This window comes from Elgaria multicarinata, chromosome 18 (genome assembly GCF_023053635.1).
Source record: "Elgaria multicarinata webbii isolate HBS135686 ecotype San Diego chromosome 18, rElgMul1.1.pri, whole genome shotgun sequence".
Classification (NCBI taxonomy): Eukaryota; Metazoa; Chordata; class Lepidosauria; order Squamata; family Anguidae; genus Elgaria; species Elgaria multicarinata.
The window spans coordinates 8,388,992-8,406,537 of record NC_086188.1 but is presented as its reverse complement, the minus strand read 5'-3'; the positions used below and the strand labels follow the sequence as shown (position 1 = coordinate 8,406,537).

The window sequence follows — 17,546 nt, the reverse complement described above, 5'->3', positions numbered from 1 at the left end:
TTTATCAACTGAAAAAGGAGCTACAGATTCCTTTTTCGAAACCAACAAATTAAAATATATACGAACGCGTCAATGCCATTTCTTTTCTAGCGCCGCCATTTTCCTCCACTACCCTTAGAAACAAATCCCTGGCCAAGAAACGAATGATTCAGCTTGCTGAGCGGCTGCATTATTATTTAACAGCGCCGGCACAACATGTAATTAGGAAGCTGCACCCACATCAATTATCATTAAGCCCTCGCACATAGCGAAGCGCTGAGACATGCGGATCAGCCGATGCACATTCCGGACCGGCAATCTGAAGGCATGTGGGGGCCCGCAGCAGCGTCACACAAAGCAAAACAACAGAGCCCCTTGCGAGAGACAGAGAGGAACAAAGACGCGCAAGGAAGGTTGATCTTCCAAACTGGACCCACTGTAATGGGAGGAGGTGGTCATGGAAGGCAGACTGTCTGCTCAACTTATCCCACTAGTGTCTAACTACAAGGGAGAGGATACACCAGTAGAAATGGGGGACTTAGCGTTCCCTCCTGTCTCTGAGAAACTGGGGGATAAAAAACACACCTAATTAACGTTTACAAAATGGTATAATCTAAAACAGCCTTCCTCAACCTGGGGCGCTCCAGATGTGTTGGACTGCATCTCCCAGAATGCCCCAGCCAGCTGGCTGGGGCATTCTGGGAGATGCAGTTCAACACATCTGGAGCGCCCCAGGTTGAGGAAGGCTGATCTAAAACAACACTCCCTTAAAATGCTCACACGGAAAAATTAATCTTACCATGACTCCCAAATTACATCTGAAGCATAGATAAGGTCCTTGAGTGGTGTAGGCTTGTAAAAAGTGTTGCCTTCAAAAGCATATGCATGGTAGTTTTGGGAGCCGATTTACCAATCATATGGCTTTTATTTACTAGCTCCTAGTCATAGCCCAAGCCTACTCCGGCTGTGTTATCAGATCATTAGGGAGTGAATAATCACAGAAGTCTGCTCCTAATTTAACTGCCTGCAAAACCCTAAAGCGTGTAACTACCATTCCCACGACCTATGTACTCCATTGAAGGGGCCTTTTCTGTGGTGGCCCCCCCAATTACGGAACGATCTCTCCAATGAGGCCCACCTGGCACCAACATTGTTATCTTTTCAGCGCCAGGCCGAGACTTCTTTCTTTTCCCAGGCATTTAACAGCATATGATGAGTTTAAACCGACTCCAGCACTAGCTTTGGACTGGCTGAGAGTTTTCTTTTTTCTTTTAATCGTTTTAAATGTTTGCCGTTTTTATGGTTTTAAATTTTGTATATTGATTTTTAATGTTTAGACTTTTAATCTTTGTAAACCGCCAAAGACCGCTTCAGCTATGGGGCAGCATATAAATGAAATAAATAAATAAATGTAATAAATAAATGGGTCTGCTTTGTCGGGTAGAACTGCTCCGGGATCTCAGGCCCACACAGAGAGAGCAAGAGAGCATTTTCCTGTCCTCCGCTACCTGATCCTCCTACCTGGGGAAGCCAGGAGATGAGCCTGGGACCTGGCACATACAAAGCATGCACTCTAGCACTGAGCCACGGTCTCTTTCTGAGATGTTGTCAAGACGTGGTGGCAAAGTGAATCGGGGGCTGCTTCCCCTTCGCCAACAGGCTGTCACAAGCTCCATATTTCCCTCGCAGGCCCACCCTAAGAACGTAAGAGGAGCCCTGCTGGATCAGACTGAGGCTCCATCTAGTCCACCGCTCCGTTCACACACTGGCTGACCAGCTGTCGACCAGGGATGAACAAGCAGGACATGGTGCAACAGCACCCTTCCACCCATGATCCCCTTTCTAATAATAAAAATAATAATACATTTATTTCTCGCCTGCCTCTCCATTTTGATCGAGGCGGGGAGCAACAATAAACGATAAAATACCTAACACCCAATTAAAACATAATATACATTGTTAAAAACATCCCAAAAACACCCTAAAAACATCTTAAAATCCCACTGGAAAGGCCTGCCGGAAGAGATCAGTCTTGATATCTTTCTTGAATGCTAGTAGACTGTTAAGTTGACGAGTCTCCTCCGGCAGGCCCTTCCACAGTCTGGGAGCAGCAGAAGAGAAGGTCCTGTGGGTAATGGTTGTTAATCTGGTTTTTGCTAGCTGAAGCAGATTTTTCCCAGAGGACCTGAGGGTGTGGGGCGGATTGTACGGGAAAAGGCGATCCCGCAGGTAGAACTGAGAACTGCTCCTTGCAAGAAGGGAGAAGGGTGCATTTCTCCCAGAATCCTCTTGCTCTGGGCCACTAAAGAAGCGCACAAGGAGGCAAGAGGGCGAAGCGTTAGGATGGGAGAACCGGGGATTCCTCCGCGGGTGTTACGCACGAGCCCTTACTTTGCTTGACGGTGGAGGAGAGGCACAGCTTGCCTGCCCGGATCTGCTCTATAGCCATCTGCAGGCTGGAAGACAGCAACTCTGCCACCTTCAGATACAGCACCAGCTGTTCTGCGTAGCTGCGGAAGAAACACAAAGACAGATGAATGGTGCTGCCACGCTCATCGCTGCACAGCAAACACTTGAAGCTGTTAGATATTGGGTATGGGGACCGGCCCATCTAGCCCAGCATCGTCTGGTAGAGGTTATCCGAGGGAGTAGGGATGCTAGAGAATTTAGAGACGGGCGAAAATGAGTTTAATGAGCCTTGTGTGGCACAGGGCAGTAAAGCAGCAGTTTCTGCAGCTGAAACTCTCCCCAGGGTCTGAGTTCGATCCCAGCGGAAGCTTGTTTCAGGCAGCCGGTTCGGGTCGACTCAGCCTTCCATCCTCCCGAGGTCGGTAAAATGAGTACCCAGTTAGCTGGGGGAAAGGTAATAATGGCCGGGGAAGGCAACGGCAAACCACCCCGCTATAAGGCCTGCCAAGAAAACGTCCGCAAAAGCTGGCGCCCCTACAAGAGTCAGTAATGACTCAGTGCTTGCACGAAAGGTTCCTTTCCTTCCTTTCCTAAAATGAGTTTAGATTTCGATGAATCCGACCTGCAGAATCCACTGTGACTCGACTTCCCCAGGCCGCATGGAGTCTGCGCCCTTCTGATTATTATTTTTTTTTTAAAAAAAAATTCCCAAAATTTACGCAAATTCATTCACAGGGAAATACGCAAATTTCTGCATAGACATATGGCAGGCTGCAAAATATACGCGGCGAAAAGTCAAATGGAACAGGGGACGAGATGCTAAAACTTATGTACTAACATAAATTATATAAGCTGTCGCAAAGGTTCACACGGAATTATTTGCCTATTTTTCTGCATAACAGGGGAAAAAATAATTCAAATCCATCTGTATATCCTTACAGGGAGGGGAGGGGGTGTTGTAGTTGTTGCATTTATATCCCACCTTTTTTCCTCCAAGGAACCCAAGGCGGCGTACATAATCCTCCTCCTCTCTATTTTATCCTCCCAACAACCACCCTGTGAGGTAGGCTGGGCTGAGAGTCTGTAACTGGCCCAAAGTCACCCAGTGGGTTTCCATGGCTGAGTGGGGACTAGAACCCGGATCCAATCCCAGTGTTGGACTGGGAGTCTTCCTGAATCTCACCACTTACCTCCACTCCTTGCTGAGCAGGCTGATCTGGTCGGCCACGACGCTCTCCTGGAGCTGGTACTCAGAGGCCACGGAACTGCTCATCTCGCTGGCGCTGCCTTTGATGGCGGCGATCTCCATCACGTAGTGGACAAAGGCCAGGGTGAACCGCAAGCTGCGCAGGATGTCGGTGTGCTCTTGCTGTCGCCGGGGAGACAAGAAGAAGGGGGCCGTGAAGGATTTCGCTGCAGCTCAGTTTTAGCCGGCAGCCATCGCCGGGGCTAACACCCTGAGGCCAAAATCCAGCCTGGGAGGCTGGGGGCTTCAAGTTGCGAACCCGTAAGATTCCATCGACAAGGCTAGATAGAAGACGGCTAGGAACAACTCCTGCAGCATTATACTAAAGAACCATCTAGACCCGCATCCCTTCCCAATGTTTTGGACAACAACTCTCAGCTGTCTGGACCATCGGCCTGGCTGGCTGCGGCTGACTGGAGTTGTACTGGGTGAGGCTGACCTAGGTCATTCTACCTAGTGGCCCGAGAGAAGCGTCCCAAAAGCCTGCAAGTAGAGCATGCAGGCGAAAACCTTCTCTTGCTGTTGTGCTCCCAGTAACTTATTCAGGAGCATACTGCTTTATTATTTATTTATTTATTTATTTATATAGCACCATCAATGTACATGGTGCTGTACAGATTACACAGTAAATAGCAAGTTCTAACTATGGAGGCTCCATTAAGCAATCAAGGCTACTAGCCACTGAACACTGGCTCCCTCTTAGATATGACACCAATGTGGCTCTGGGTCAGTGGTGAGCCAGCAGGAGAGAAAGGAACCGACTTTCTCATGGCTCCCAGTCTGACTTGGGTTCAAAGGGAACTGATGTCAAATCTGCATCATCTGTAACTTAGCCAATACACTCAACATTCCAAAATTAGCAGATACGTTTTCTTGCTGTTGTTGCAGAAACGTGCCAGAATGGAGACTGGTACATAGCTAGCATTTACACAGCTCCATAGAAACCACTGAGAGATTATGAATAAAGATGGAGAGGTGACCTAGTTTCCTTCCACGGTGTCCTCCGCTCCCCCCTCCTGCCACAAATGGATAGCTTGACTTAACGATCAATCACGCTTCCGTCTAGATGAAGAGTCGCAACGGGTTTTGAGTTCAATTCCCGTCTAAAAGGGAGTGGGTGGGAAGCTGGCGGCTTTCCAACTCAACAGCACGACGCATTGAGAGAGTATTTAGGGGGGGGGGAAAGAAAGGAAACACACACACGGACACACACAGAGAGACGCCAACACGGCTTGGAATCCCTTCTCCCTGAGCGTCAGCACAGCCGGAGGCCCTCGGTCTAATTTTAGTTCTGCTCGCTTGAGATTGCATCGCTCTGTGCGTTCAGGAGGCAGAGACAAGAAACATGAAACAAAGAGTATCTGGCCAGCCAGGATGTCTGGTTATATTTAAATGCACACACACACACACACACGTTTTATTGATAATGCGAAAGGGCAGATATGACTCGGGCGTTCCCATTTTGAGAGGTGGAAATGACATGAACATCACCGGCTGCTATGATTTAAAGAGCCTGACATTCCGTTTCCTTTGGAAAGCAAAAGCCAAAAAAGAAAAAGGAAAGAAAACTCCACCGGAGATGCTAAAAAATGCAAAGGGTTAGCAACAAACGTCTACACATCCCTACACAACGAAGGATGTGGTGTAGTGGCCAGAGTTTCGGACTGGGAGTCGAGAGATCCGGGTTCTAGTCCCCACTCGGCCGTGGAAACCCACTGGGTGACTTTGGGCCAGTCACAGACTCTCGGCCCAGCCTACCTCAAAGGGTTGTTGTCGTGAGGATAAAATGGAGAGGAGGAGGAGGAGGAGGAGGATTATATATGACGCCTTGGAGGAAAAAAAGGCGGGATATAAATGTAATAAATAAATAAGTAATATGAAAAACGCGCTCTGGAGCCTTAGGTCCTTCCTCTGGGTAATTTAACACAGTGTACTGTATATCATCTGCTTCGCTCCTGCAATGTAACACATATCATCTCCTTGGACTCTATCATCTACTTCTACAATGTAAGGTATATCCTCTACCCCCTCAGGGAAGGAGCTCAGGGTCAGAAACGCGTCAGATTTGGTTTTTCACCTTCAAAGGTGAACTCAGTGGCAAAGAGCACCTTTTATCAGCTTAGGCTGATATACCAACTGCGCTCTTATCTGGACAGAGATAGCCTAGCTACAGTGATCCATGCTCTGATAACCTCTCGTTTGGATTACTGCAATGCGTTATACGTGGGGCTGCCTTTGAAAACGGTCCGGAAACTTCAACTGGTACAAAACAGGGCAGCACGCTTACTAACAGGGACTGGCCGGCGAGACCACATTATGCCAGTCCTTTTCCAACTTCATTGGCTGCCAGTCCAGGTCCGGGCCCGATTCAAAGTGCTGGTATTGACATTTAAAGCCCTAAACGGTTTGGGGCCAGGTTATCTGAAGGAACGCCTCCTCCCATATGTACCTGCCCGGACCCTAAGGTCATCCTCAGGGGTCCTTCTCCGTGAGCCCCTGCGAAAGGAAGTGAGGCAGGTGGCTACTAGGAGGAGGGCCTTCTCCGCTGTGGCACCCCGGTTGTGGAATGAGCTCCCCAGAGAGGTCCGCCTGGCACCTACACTGTACTCCTTTCATCGCCAGCTGAAGACCTTTTTATTCTCTCAGTATTTTAACACTTAATTTTAACTTAAATTTAAATTTTACTATTCTAACTCTGTACTTTAATCTTATATCAATTTTTGCTGCGTGGTTTTATCCTGGTTGTGCTTTTGATACTGTATTTTGCATTTGTCTTTTTTAACTTGTTGGTTGTTTTATTATGGTTTTAAGTTTTGTGAACCGCCCAGAGAGAACTTCGGCTATTGAGCGGTATAAAAATGTAATAAATAAATACCTCGCTGCTTTTGCCTTTTTGGGGGGCATCTCCGACCAAATACCAGGTGTCATTTTAACTCCTGATATGGACGGAGGACACTCTGACATCACTGATTCAATCCTTTGCAATTTAGCAGGAGTGTGTGTGTGTGTGTGTGTGTGTGTGCGCGCATGAGAGAGAGAGAGAGAGAGAGAGAGAGAGAGAGAGAGAGAACTCACTTCCATCAGTGTCTCCTCTGGTAGCTCAGGGGCCTCGAAGGTAACTGCTCCTTCCAGGTTGGCAGCGATGGGATCGGCAAAAGTATATCTGAGACCCAGTGGAGCTTCGTGGACATCCCCGCCAGCGCCCATGATAAAGTGCCGCCCACTAAAAGATCCTCCAGAACTTAGGGAGCTAGAAGATCCCACTAAAGAAAAAGTCAAAATAAAAGAAGATACAAAAGGTTATCAGGATGTGAAACCTAAGACAGTCTGGCCAAGGAAAAGCTACTTGCTCCCTCCCTGTTCCGTTTGCTAAATTTACACAACACCAGCGATAAACAGATTCCCGTTTAATGATAACGTTTTAATCCTCGCTTATCTTTACTGATCACCACCGTAAAGGAAAGTCTACACACAGACGTATTAATAAATCCCATCAGGCGAATGATGACATAAACACCAGGGATGTGAACAGAGCTCCATGTCACCTGGAGCTTCCCAATTCAGCTGGGATGCACTCATGGAGCTCTAATTCTAATAATAATAATAATAATAATAATAATAATAATAATAATAATAATAATAATAGAAGATCCCTTAGTTCTCTGGGCAGTTCACAAAGATTAAAAACATTTTAAAAATACCTTATATACCAAGCGTAAAACCATTTGCATAAAAACGTATCGACAGACCGCACCCACAATGACAACATATATTTTGCGAACCGCCCAGAGAGCTTCGGCTATTGGGCGGTATAGAAATGCAATAAATAAATAAATATTTTTAAAAATAATTTATAAACCATCAACCAAAAAACAATCCAGCACCTGATTAAACTCATGCGATGCTGCCAAATACCTGAGGGAACAGTTTTAACCTGGTGCCAAGAAGATAACAATGTTGGCGCCAGGCAGGCCTTGTCAGGGAGATCGTTCCATAATTGGGGGGCCACCAGCAAGAAGGCCCTGTTCCCTTGTTACTACCCCCTGAAGCAAATGCCCTCCATTTTTGCACTAGAGCTCAAACAGAGCTCCAGTGGAAGGCAGGGACATAGGAAGCTGCCTTATATGAAGTCAGAGTCTTGGTCTATCTAGCCCAGTATTGTCAACACTGACTGGCAGCAACTCTCCCGGGTTTCAGGCAGGATTCCTTTCTGGAGAAGCCAGGGATCGAACCTGGGACCTTCTGCAGGCAAAGCAGACGTCCAACCCTTGAGCTACATCCTCTCCACTGTGTGCCCAGGAGACAGAGAGAGACAGAGAAGATTTCTGGCTGCCAAAAGAAGGACCACAACTCCGAAGGCAGCTCCAATTCCCTTTCAGACATTAGTACCAAGGCAGCAAAAAGCGCCCCTTACCCGAAAACAGTCTGGTCCTGGTGGTTTGTGGCGGTGTCGTCCCGCTGGGAGGGGATCCAACCGTAAAGACCACCGGAGAGGGGCTGGCTGAGCCCCGATCCCTGCCCCCCGCATGGAGGTTTCCTCCACAGGCAGCAGCAGGAGCTGCAGAGAAAGAGCAAGAAAGATGAGCGCCTCAAATGAAGGCGAAGGAGACGCTGCACAGCAGAGATGTTGCATGCCGAGGAGCCGCTAAGAACAGCCATTCGGGGAGCCTGAAGAAAGACCCAAACGCTGCCACCAGACCCCCCCAAAGCTTCCTGGCTTCCAGTACCTGCGATCTCCATGGGCTTCTCGTTGTTCAAGCTGTCGTTGCTGCCGGTGTCCCCGAAAGCAGCCTTCAGGAGGAGATCAGTGAGGCGGCCGGTGCTGAGCGACCTGAAGAAAGCAGAAGACGGCGCATTGGAGGAGCAGGTAGACTTGGCCTTGTGATCGAGAAAGAATCCTGGCCCTCCTCTGTGTGGCAACTTTTTAAGATTTATTGCATGGTTGCTTGGATTCATCAGACTCACTAGTCCCATCTGGGGTGTTACAAGGCAGGGTTGCTGAATGTCTTTCAGCCCCAAGGCATTGTCCTGATACTTAGAATCAGAGAACAGAATAGCAGAGTTGGAAGGGGGCTACAAGGCCATCGAGTCCAACCCCCTGCTCAATGCCTGGGTCCAGCTCCAGCTGAGAGCCCCCTCCCTCCTGCTACCAACTGTCTCTGCAGAGACCACCAGTGAGGGAGGAAGCAGCAGCCAGGCACCTCTCCATCGTGCCTGGGTCCAGCTCCAGCTCAGAGCCCCCTCCCTCCTGCTACCAACTGTCTCTGCAGAGACCACCAGTGAGGGAGGAAGCAGCAGCCAGGCACCTCTCCATCGTGCCTGGGTCCAGCTCCAGATGAGAGCCCCCTTCCTCCTGCTACCAACTGTCTCTGCAGAGGCCACCAGTGAGGGAGGAAGCAGCAGCCAGGCACCTGTCCATCGTGCCTGGGTCCAGCTCCAGCTGAAAGCCCCCTCCCTCCTGCTGCCAACTGCCAACTTTAACTGCTGAACTTTGCAACTAAGATTGTAGTGCCTGAATTTGCTTTCCTTTCCCCCCTCCTCCTCCCTCCCAATCCCCTTTCCTTTTGTGTCATGTCTTTTAGATTGTAAGCCTGTGGGCAGGGACTGTCAAGAAATACGTTTGTAAGCCGCCGTGAGAGCCTTTTTTGGCTGAATGGCGGCATAAAAATGCATAAATAAATAAATAAATAAATAAAATGCAGGAATCCACCCTAAAGCATCCCCGACAGATGCTTGTCCAGCTGCCTCTTGAAGGCCTCTAGTGTGGGAGAGCCCACGACCTCCCTAGGTCACTGGTTCCACTGTCATACTGCTCTAACAGCAGATTGGAAAACCACAAACAATTGTCATGATTTTTTTTTAGGATTTGTTCTACTCTGTCTGGAATGGTTTTAGACATAGTGAAAATTTCAACCGCCATCTTGAACCCAAAAGGCGGCCGATCAATTGCTTTTTTAAAAAAAGTTTTACTGTTCAATACCATTGGATCAATTTCAACCAAACTTCACATCATGATTCAGCACTGCAGAGTGCGGGTTTTAACTATTACAACATTCATGTTTTCAAAGTTTTTAAGTAATTAAAAAAAATCAGCCCCAAATATTGAAAAGATTGAGAGAGAGAGAGAGTTAAAGTATAAAAGAAACAACAAACAGTTTGTAGCCAGGGGGAATTAGTAGGCTGACTTATAGGCCTGCCCCCTCCCCTGTACTGTGGGGCAGCTCCCTCTAAGGCAGCCTTTCTCAACCTGGGGCACTCCAGATGTGTTGGACTGCATCTCCCAGAATGCCCCAGCCATTTAACATCCAATGGTGCTGACGGGCAATGGGCCAGAAGAATGCCAGTACATGCGCGGCGCACTGCTCTCGCCCCACGCAGAGGTAAAGCAAACAGGCTTGGGAAGTCAGTCATAAAACAGACTAGACCATTTTCTTTTCCTCTTCCTCGTCCCCAAACAAGCATCATGCTAGCTATAAGCTTTTTACCCCAGTCATTTTATACTGAAATTTAATTTTGAGTTTCTGAAATGCGTTCTCTACTCCAGGGGTGGCCAACTTGTGGCCCCCTAGACTTTGTTGGACTACAATTCCCATCAGCCCTAGTCAACAGAGAGGGATGGCACGAGCTGCAGTCCAAAGACCTCTCTGGGGGAGCCACAAGTTACCCATCCCGGCTCTGTTCCTTAGAACGTTGCAACAGCCATCGGCCAAAAGCAATTCAAAAGGAAACGTACAGTCATATTTCTGAGGGGGCGGCAGCAGAGGATCATGGGAAGATCCTTTGACAGCAGGCCAGATGGAAGTGGCATCACCTGCCCAATTTAGCCCCGGAAATCCCCCTATCGGGCTCTTGTGTGTGGAAATGTCAAGGTGTCGTAGAGATGGACTTGATGCTAGTGAAAGGCACCACAGATGTTTAAAAAAAGGGCAGAGAAGATCCCCACACCCTCAAACCACCGGAAAGCCAAACACGCAATGTGAGATGTTGAAGCGGCACACGGAACATGTCGGAAGGCAAAAGACGTCTGAACATGTTTGGAAAAGCAAAAACGTTTGCCGAACGTGTTTTGAAAGCAAGACACATAACGTGAGATACTGAATAGGGTTTTGTGGGAATCTGTGCCGGCACTTTTCGCGGCGCATATACACACCCGCTGCCTGTGCTTATCAGTTCGCTCAAGTGCTATTGGCTGAGGGACCAGCGTCTGCCGGGGCCTGCCGGGGAAAGAAGCCTCTGTCTCGTTCTCCTCTCGCGTAGTCCCGTTCTCTGTTTGCCAGAGCCGTTACGTCACCTTGGACTGCGCGGGGGGCCCTCCTCTCTCTTCTCCGTGTCGTGCGCATACCTGGTCACTCTTCTCCCCAACCTCCCTCTCTCCTTATCCAACATGGCGGCGGGGACCGGAGAGGAGCAGTTCCTGTTCCAAGGGCTCCTGCCCAAGAAGGAGACCGGCACTGCCTCCTTCCTTTCCTGGTACCCGGAATATGACGGGCAGGGAGTGTTACTGGCCGTTTTAGACACGGGTGTGGACCCCGGAGCCCCGGGCATGCAGATTACAACTGATGGGAAACCCAAGATAATTGACATAATAGATGCAACAGGCAGTGGTGATGTAAACACTTTGACTGTTCTAGAACCAAAAGATGGAGAACTCGTTGGACTTTCAGGAAGAGTTCTGAAGATCCCAACAGACTGGATCAATCCTTCAGGAAAGTATCATATCGGCTTAAAAAATGGTTAGGCCTTCTATCCTAAAGCTCTTAAGGAGCGAATGCAGAAAGAACGCAAGGAATAGGGTTTTGTTACCTGCCCTTGGCTTCCTCCATAGGCCTCAGGCCTAGCCCTGCCTGCTGGCAATGGAAATGGCCCACGTCCTTCAAGTCCGGCAGAGTCTTGTTCCTCGTCGGGGCTATCATGACGCCCTGATGGGCCAGGAGGGTGAGCAGGTTTTGGGAACTCGGGGTTTTGTTGAACTCAAAAGGAGACATAACCTGTAGTTAAAAAAAAAAAAGTGGAGGGAGAAGGGGAGAAAGATAGTCATGAATCAGGTGGCTTCGGTGGCACGGAGTGCTTTCTACCAACTCCGTTTGGTGGCCCAGCTACGCCCCTATCTGGACAGGGATAACCTAGCTTCAGTCGTCCATGCTCTGGTAACCTCCAAATTAGATTACTGCAATGCCCTCTACGTGGGGCAGCCTTTGAAGACGGTTTGGAAGCTGCAGCTTGTGCAAAATGCAGCGGCCAGATTGATAACTGGAACAAGGAGGTTCGAACATATAACACCGATTCTGGCCCGCTTGCATTGGCTGCCTATACGCTTCCGAGCCCAAATCAAGGTGCTGGTTTTAACCTATAAAGCCTTACACGGCTTGGGACCACAATACCTGACGGAACGCCTCTCCTGACATGAACCTACCTGTACACTGCTCTCAACATCTAAGGTCCTCCTCCGAGTGCCTACTCCGAGGGAAGCTCGGAGGATGGTAACAAGGGAGGGGGCCTTTTCAGTGGTGGCCCCCCCAATTATGGAATGATCTCCCCAATGAAGCTCGCCTGACGCCATCAATGTTATCTTTTCTGCGCCAGGTCAAGACTTTTCTCTTCTCCCAGGCATTTAACAGCTTTTAACAACGAACGCTAAGTTTGCTTGTTTTTAACAGCCCCCAGAACTGCTGTTTTCAAATGGATACCATAGTTTTTATACTGTTGTTTTTATATATATTTTTTTATTTTTTATACTTTTTTTTAATGTTCACTGCTTTTAACAGTTGTAAACCGCCCAGAGAGCTTCGGCTATGGGGCGGTATATAAATGTAATAAATAAATACATACATACATACATACATACATACATAAATAAATAAAGATGGGATTCCAAATGGACACACAGTACAAACTCTGAGAAAATATCGCACTGGAAATCAGGTTGGCTTTATAAGAACAGAGATGGCTCAGGGACCGGGGTTCATTGCTCGTGCTATTTAAAGAGCGTTTCCCTTCTACACAACGTCCCAGATTACAGCTTGACAAGACCGCAAGCGAGATCAGTGATCTTCAAGTGGTCCAGGCCCGAGACCCACCTCCGACTTGCAACCACCAAGATGGGACCCACTTCTACAATTTTCCTCCAGCAACAGCTTTGCTGAGACCCACTTGGACTGATCTTGTGACCCGCTTTTGGGTGACGACCCACCAGTCGAAGACCGCTGCTCTAGATCGCCCGGGGTGGGGGGGAAATACCTTTGTCGGAGAGCCCATAATAGTTGGCAAAGGGCTCCGCTGGATGAATTCAGAGAGCTTTGGTGAAGACCTCGGCGGGCGGCAAGGTGGCAGGCCGTGCGCCTGCGTGGCTGGGCCGGCCGGGGCGTGGCTGAAATGGGGAACCAAGGGATCCGAGTACTGCTTGGTAATCTTCTGCCGGCAGGAATGCAAATCGGACAGGTTGGGAGCGCTGTGGAGACGGGAGCCCATCCCTCGCAGGGAAGAGTCAGGCACTGAGACACCTGGAGCGGGGAAAGCAGAGAGGTATTTAGCTGTTGTGTTGAGTCTGGTTCTGGTTCTGCCCGGCTCAAGTCATCAGTCAGGTTCTTTTGGTTATCAAGATGAAAACAAGCCACTTGTGCAAAAAGATGACAGTTTATTGATGGAAAATGGATGCAGAATATACAAAGTTGGCAACGCCTTCCATCTAATCAAGCTTTCATAGAATCATAGAATAGTGGAGTTGGAAGGGGCCTAAAAGGCCATCGAGTCCAACCCCCTGCTCAATGCAGGAATCCACTCTAAAGCATCCCTGACAGATGGCTGTCCAGCTGCCTCTTGAAGGCCTCTAGTGTGGGAGAGCCCACCACCTCCCTAGGTCACTGGTTCCATTGTTGTACAGCTCTAACAGTCAGGACGTTTTTCCTGATGTCCAGCCAGGATCTGGCTTCCTGTAACTTCAGCCCATTATTCCGTGTCCTGCACTCTGGGAGGATCGAGAAGAGATCCTGGCCCTCCTCTGTGTGACAAGAAGGCTATCATGTCTCCCCTCAATCTTCTCTTCTCCAGGCTAGACATGCCCAGTTGTTTCAGTCTCTCTTCATAGGGCTTTGTTTCCAGACCCCTGATCATCCTGGTTGCCCTCCTCTGAACATGCTTGTCATAACTGGGTGTCTATCGGTGGGCCCACAATAGGCAGAACCCATCCCTTTGAGCCAGAGCAGGTTCTCCAGGCCAGTTGCGCGGTTCTTCCTGGAGTGAGGCCAAAGCACAAACCCTGTGCGTTGCATCTTATAGGTTCTCCTGCTAGCAGCCTGCTTCTCTCTCAGGAGCTGACAGGCTGCATCCCTCTCCCCTCTCAGAAAAAGCAGGGGGAAGGTTCCTCCCGTAGGTTCCCATCTAAGCTGAGAAACCAATTGCCTTCCTTGGTGCCTGGTTAGGAGTGAAAACCTCCCAGCTCCTCTTGGGACAAGACTCTACTCTATGAGAAAAGGCTGACTATGAGCAGCCCATCCAAGGAATGAGGCCTGCTCTCATTAGATTTCCAATCAATATGTTTATTGCTCAATCCACAGATCATTGCAACACATACAAACTTGACATTTTGCTATACTATACATGATAAAAATTACATATGGTTAAAAATTACAGAGCTATCAAAAACGTAACATGCATTACTAAAAGGATAGTAAGATTGGAGCACAGCAGACACACAGAAACCTTTAATTGCTTCTCAATGACATTTCATTTATATCTCTGAATCTTTATAACAACACACACCGATAGTATCTAAAAACTTTGCTCTACATGTATTAGCTTTCACTGCAAATAGTGCAACCCTTTGTATCACATATGGGTTGGTTGAATATAATAGATAACTCAGTTTTTCCTTAGCTCCCCAGTATTTCACTTTCGTTAAAAAAGGCTCTAAATAACTTTTCCTTGTATCTATATATAAGGGGCAGTCAAATACATAGTGTGTTATGTCCTCTGGAACTGGCTCTCCACAAACACATAACCTGTCTTCTACTGGTATGCCGTGGAATCTCCCCCATTTCATCACAGTATCCATTTGTTCAAACCTTAAACGTGTAAGGGCTTTCCGGTGTTCCATTTTCATGGGTACTGATAGGTATTTCTCAAGTTGGTGTAGGTATTTTGTGCTAGCTAGCCATTTCGCTGTTCTTAAGGATGTGAGCGCTGTTATATCAGTTTGCGCTCCTACGCCCAACACTCTTTGTTTAAAAATATTTCTGCTAGCTGTCAGTGTTGGATTGAGTGCCTGGTGAGAAAATCCAAAGTTTGGAAGGAGTTTGAAAAGTTTCTGCAGCCAAAAGTTCCCTTGCACTGTGGACCTTTGTTCCTCTCATTAGCTAAAGCCTCCTAGGATCTACTCACTGTATTAGCCTACACAGGTCTCTTAGCAGCATTTGAGAATCATAGAATCATAGAATCATAGAATAGCAGAGTTGGAAGGGGCCTACAAGGCCATCGAGTCCAACCCCCTGCTCAATGCAGGAATCCACCCTAAAGCATCCCTGACAGATGCTTGTCCAGCTGCCTCTTGAAGGCCTCTAGTGTGGGAGAACCCACAACCTCCCTAGGTAGCTGATTCCATTGTCGCACTGCTCTAACAGTCAGGAAGTTTTTCCTGATGTCCAGCCGGAATCTGGCTTCCTTTAACTTGAGCCCGTTATTCCGTGTCCTGCACTCTGGGAGGATCGAGAAGAGATCCTGGCCCTCCTCTGTGTGACAACCTTTTAAGTATTTGAAGAGTGCTATCATGTCTCCCCTCAATCTTCTCTTCTCCAGGCTAAACATGCCCAGTTCTTTCAGTCTCTCTTCATAGGGCTTTGTTTCTAGACCTCTGATCATCCTGGTTGCCCTCTTCTGAACACGCTCCAGCTTGTCTGCATCCTTCTTGAATTGTGGAGCCCAGAACTGGACGCAATACTCTAGATGAGGCCTAACCAGGGCCGAATAGAGAGGAACCAGTACCTCACGTAATTTGGAAGCTATACTTCTATTAATGCAGCCCAAAATAGCATTTGCCTTTCTTGCAGCCATATCGCACTGTTGGCTCATATTCAGCTTGTGATCTACAACAATTCCAAGATCTTTCTCATTTGTAGTATTGCTGAATACTACATTTAGTATTACATTTAGTAATACTACAATACATGTAGTATTGCTGAATACTACTAAATCTGTGAAGTCCATATTTCTGCTCGCTTACAAACTCACCACACCTGTACATGGACAAGAATACAAAGGAAGAGAGAAATCTCAAAATAAACCCATCGAAAACGTACCAGCTATGGGCACCCGGCTTCTCATCTCTGCTCCGAGAGGAGGAGAAGGGCTAACACTCTTGTCAGGCTGTTCCGGAATCGTTCCAACTTTAAAAAGAAAAAGAAAGAAGAAAGTCCATAAATTATAAACTCGAATGTGATTAGCTTTCCTTAGAGCAAAGAGGTGTAACGGCCCTCCAATTTGATCAATTGGACATTTAAATAGGAAAGAAGGCGGATTGCCAAAATAGAATTAATCTAGTGTATACAGGCTCACTCAGATACTGGCCCGCTTGCATTGGCTGCCTATACGTTTCCAAGCCCAATTCAAGGTGCTGGTTTTAACCTATAAAGTCCTACACAGCTTGGGACCACCATACCTGATGGAACGCCTCTCCCAACATGAACCTACCCATACACTGCGCTCAACATCTAAGGTCCTCCTCCGAGCGCCTACTCCGAGGGAAGCTCGGAGGATGGCAACAAGGGAGAGGGCCTTTTCAGTGGTGGCCCCCCAATTCTGGAATGATCTCCCTGATGAGGCTCGCCTGGCACCAACATTGTTATCTTTTCGGCGCCAGGTCAAGACCTTTCTCTTCTCCCAGGCATTTAACAACATTTAACAACATATGCTAAGTTTGTTTGTTTTTTAACAGACCCCAGATCTGTTGTTGTTTAAATGGATACTGTTTTATATTTATTTATTTATTACATTTCTATGCCGCCCAATATCCGGAGCTCTCTGGGCGGTTCACAAAAATTAAAAACATTCAAAGTATGAAACAACAGTATAAAACCATAATATAAAATACAATATAAAAGCTCAACCAGATAAAAACAGCAGCAATGCAAAATTACAAATTTAAAACACCAAGTTAAAATTTATTTATAGACTGTTAAAATGCTGGGAGAATAAACTGGTTTTTTTATATATTTTTGATGGTTTTAAATTTTGTATACTTTTTAATGTTCACTGTTTTTAACTTTTGTAAACCGCCCAGTGAGCTTTGGCTATGGGGCGGTATAAAAATTTAATAAATAAATACCGTATTTCTTCGATTCTAAGACACGCTTTTCCCCCCATATAAACATCTCTAAAAACGGGGTGCGTCTTAGAATCACAGGTGTGATTATTATTCTTAGAATCAAAGCTTTTTTTCTGTTGGTGGTAATGAAATTAATGTGCATCTTACAATCGATGGCGTCTTACAATCGAAGAAATAAGGTAATAAATATTATGAGTGCTTTCAGACGTCCAAAGAATATCTAAAAGATATACAAAGAATATACACACACGAGTCAGCTCTGTAGCAATAGAAAAGCTGTGTGTGTCAGGTGTGTGTGTGTGTATACATACAGGACTGGCCTTAGGATAAATAGCACCCTGTGAGAAGACCCGCTCCTTCAGATCTCAAAGTGTGGGCAGGCTGATATGGGTGACGTTTGCTCTCACAGCTCAGGAGGACAAAGTCGGCAGCTTACCTTGGGGCGACGGCGTATAAGGCTTTGCACCGCCGAAAGAGAATCTTCGGGAGGCTCCGTGTTCTCCAGCAGCGAAAGGAGGGGAAGGGCTGGCCTTCAGGGAGCCAAGCGGGCTTGTACTACTCGATCTCCTCACCATCCCAGACCTGAAAGGGAAGCAC

At 47.5% G+C, this 17,546-nt stretch overlaps 2 protein-coding genes across 3 annotated transcripts in view; both read right to left on the bottom strand.

Moving 5' to 3' along the window:
• Positions 1-17,546, bottom strand: part of PUS1 (pseudouridine synthase 1) — a 364,184-nt gene that overhangs the window by 31,049 nt on the left and 315,589 nt on the right. The gene's annotated exons all lie outside the window — the stretch shown is intronic.
• The window catches only part of ULK1 (unc-51 like autophagy activating kinase 1), a 110,938-nt gene that overhangs the window by 10,582 nt on the left and 82,810 nt on the right, over positions 1-17,546 (bottom strand). For both annotated transcript variants that reach the window (XM_063144390.1, XM_063144392.1), the window contains exons 17-25: positions 17,386-17,531; positions 15,925-16,011; positions 12,872-13,134; positions 11,438-11,622; positions 8,362-8,465; positions 8,049-8,192; positions 6,710-6,897; positions 3,579-3,757; positions 2,371-2,489 (exon numbers count right to left, since the gene is read on the bottom strand). In XM_063144390.1, the coding sequence (XP_063000460.1) occupies positions 2,371-2,489; positions 3,579-3,757; positions 6,710-6,897; positions 8,049-8,192; positions 8,362-8,465; positions 11,438-11,622; positions 12,872-13,134; positions 15,925-16,011; positions 17,386-17,531 (1,415 nt within the window). The remainder of the gene's footprint in view (positions 1-2,370; positions 2,490-3,578; positions 3,758-6,709; positions 6,898-8,048; positions 8,193-8,361; positions 8,466-11,437; positions 11,623-12,871; positions 13,135-15,924; positions 16,012-17,385; positions 17,532-17,546) is intronic.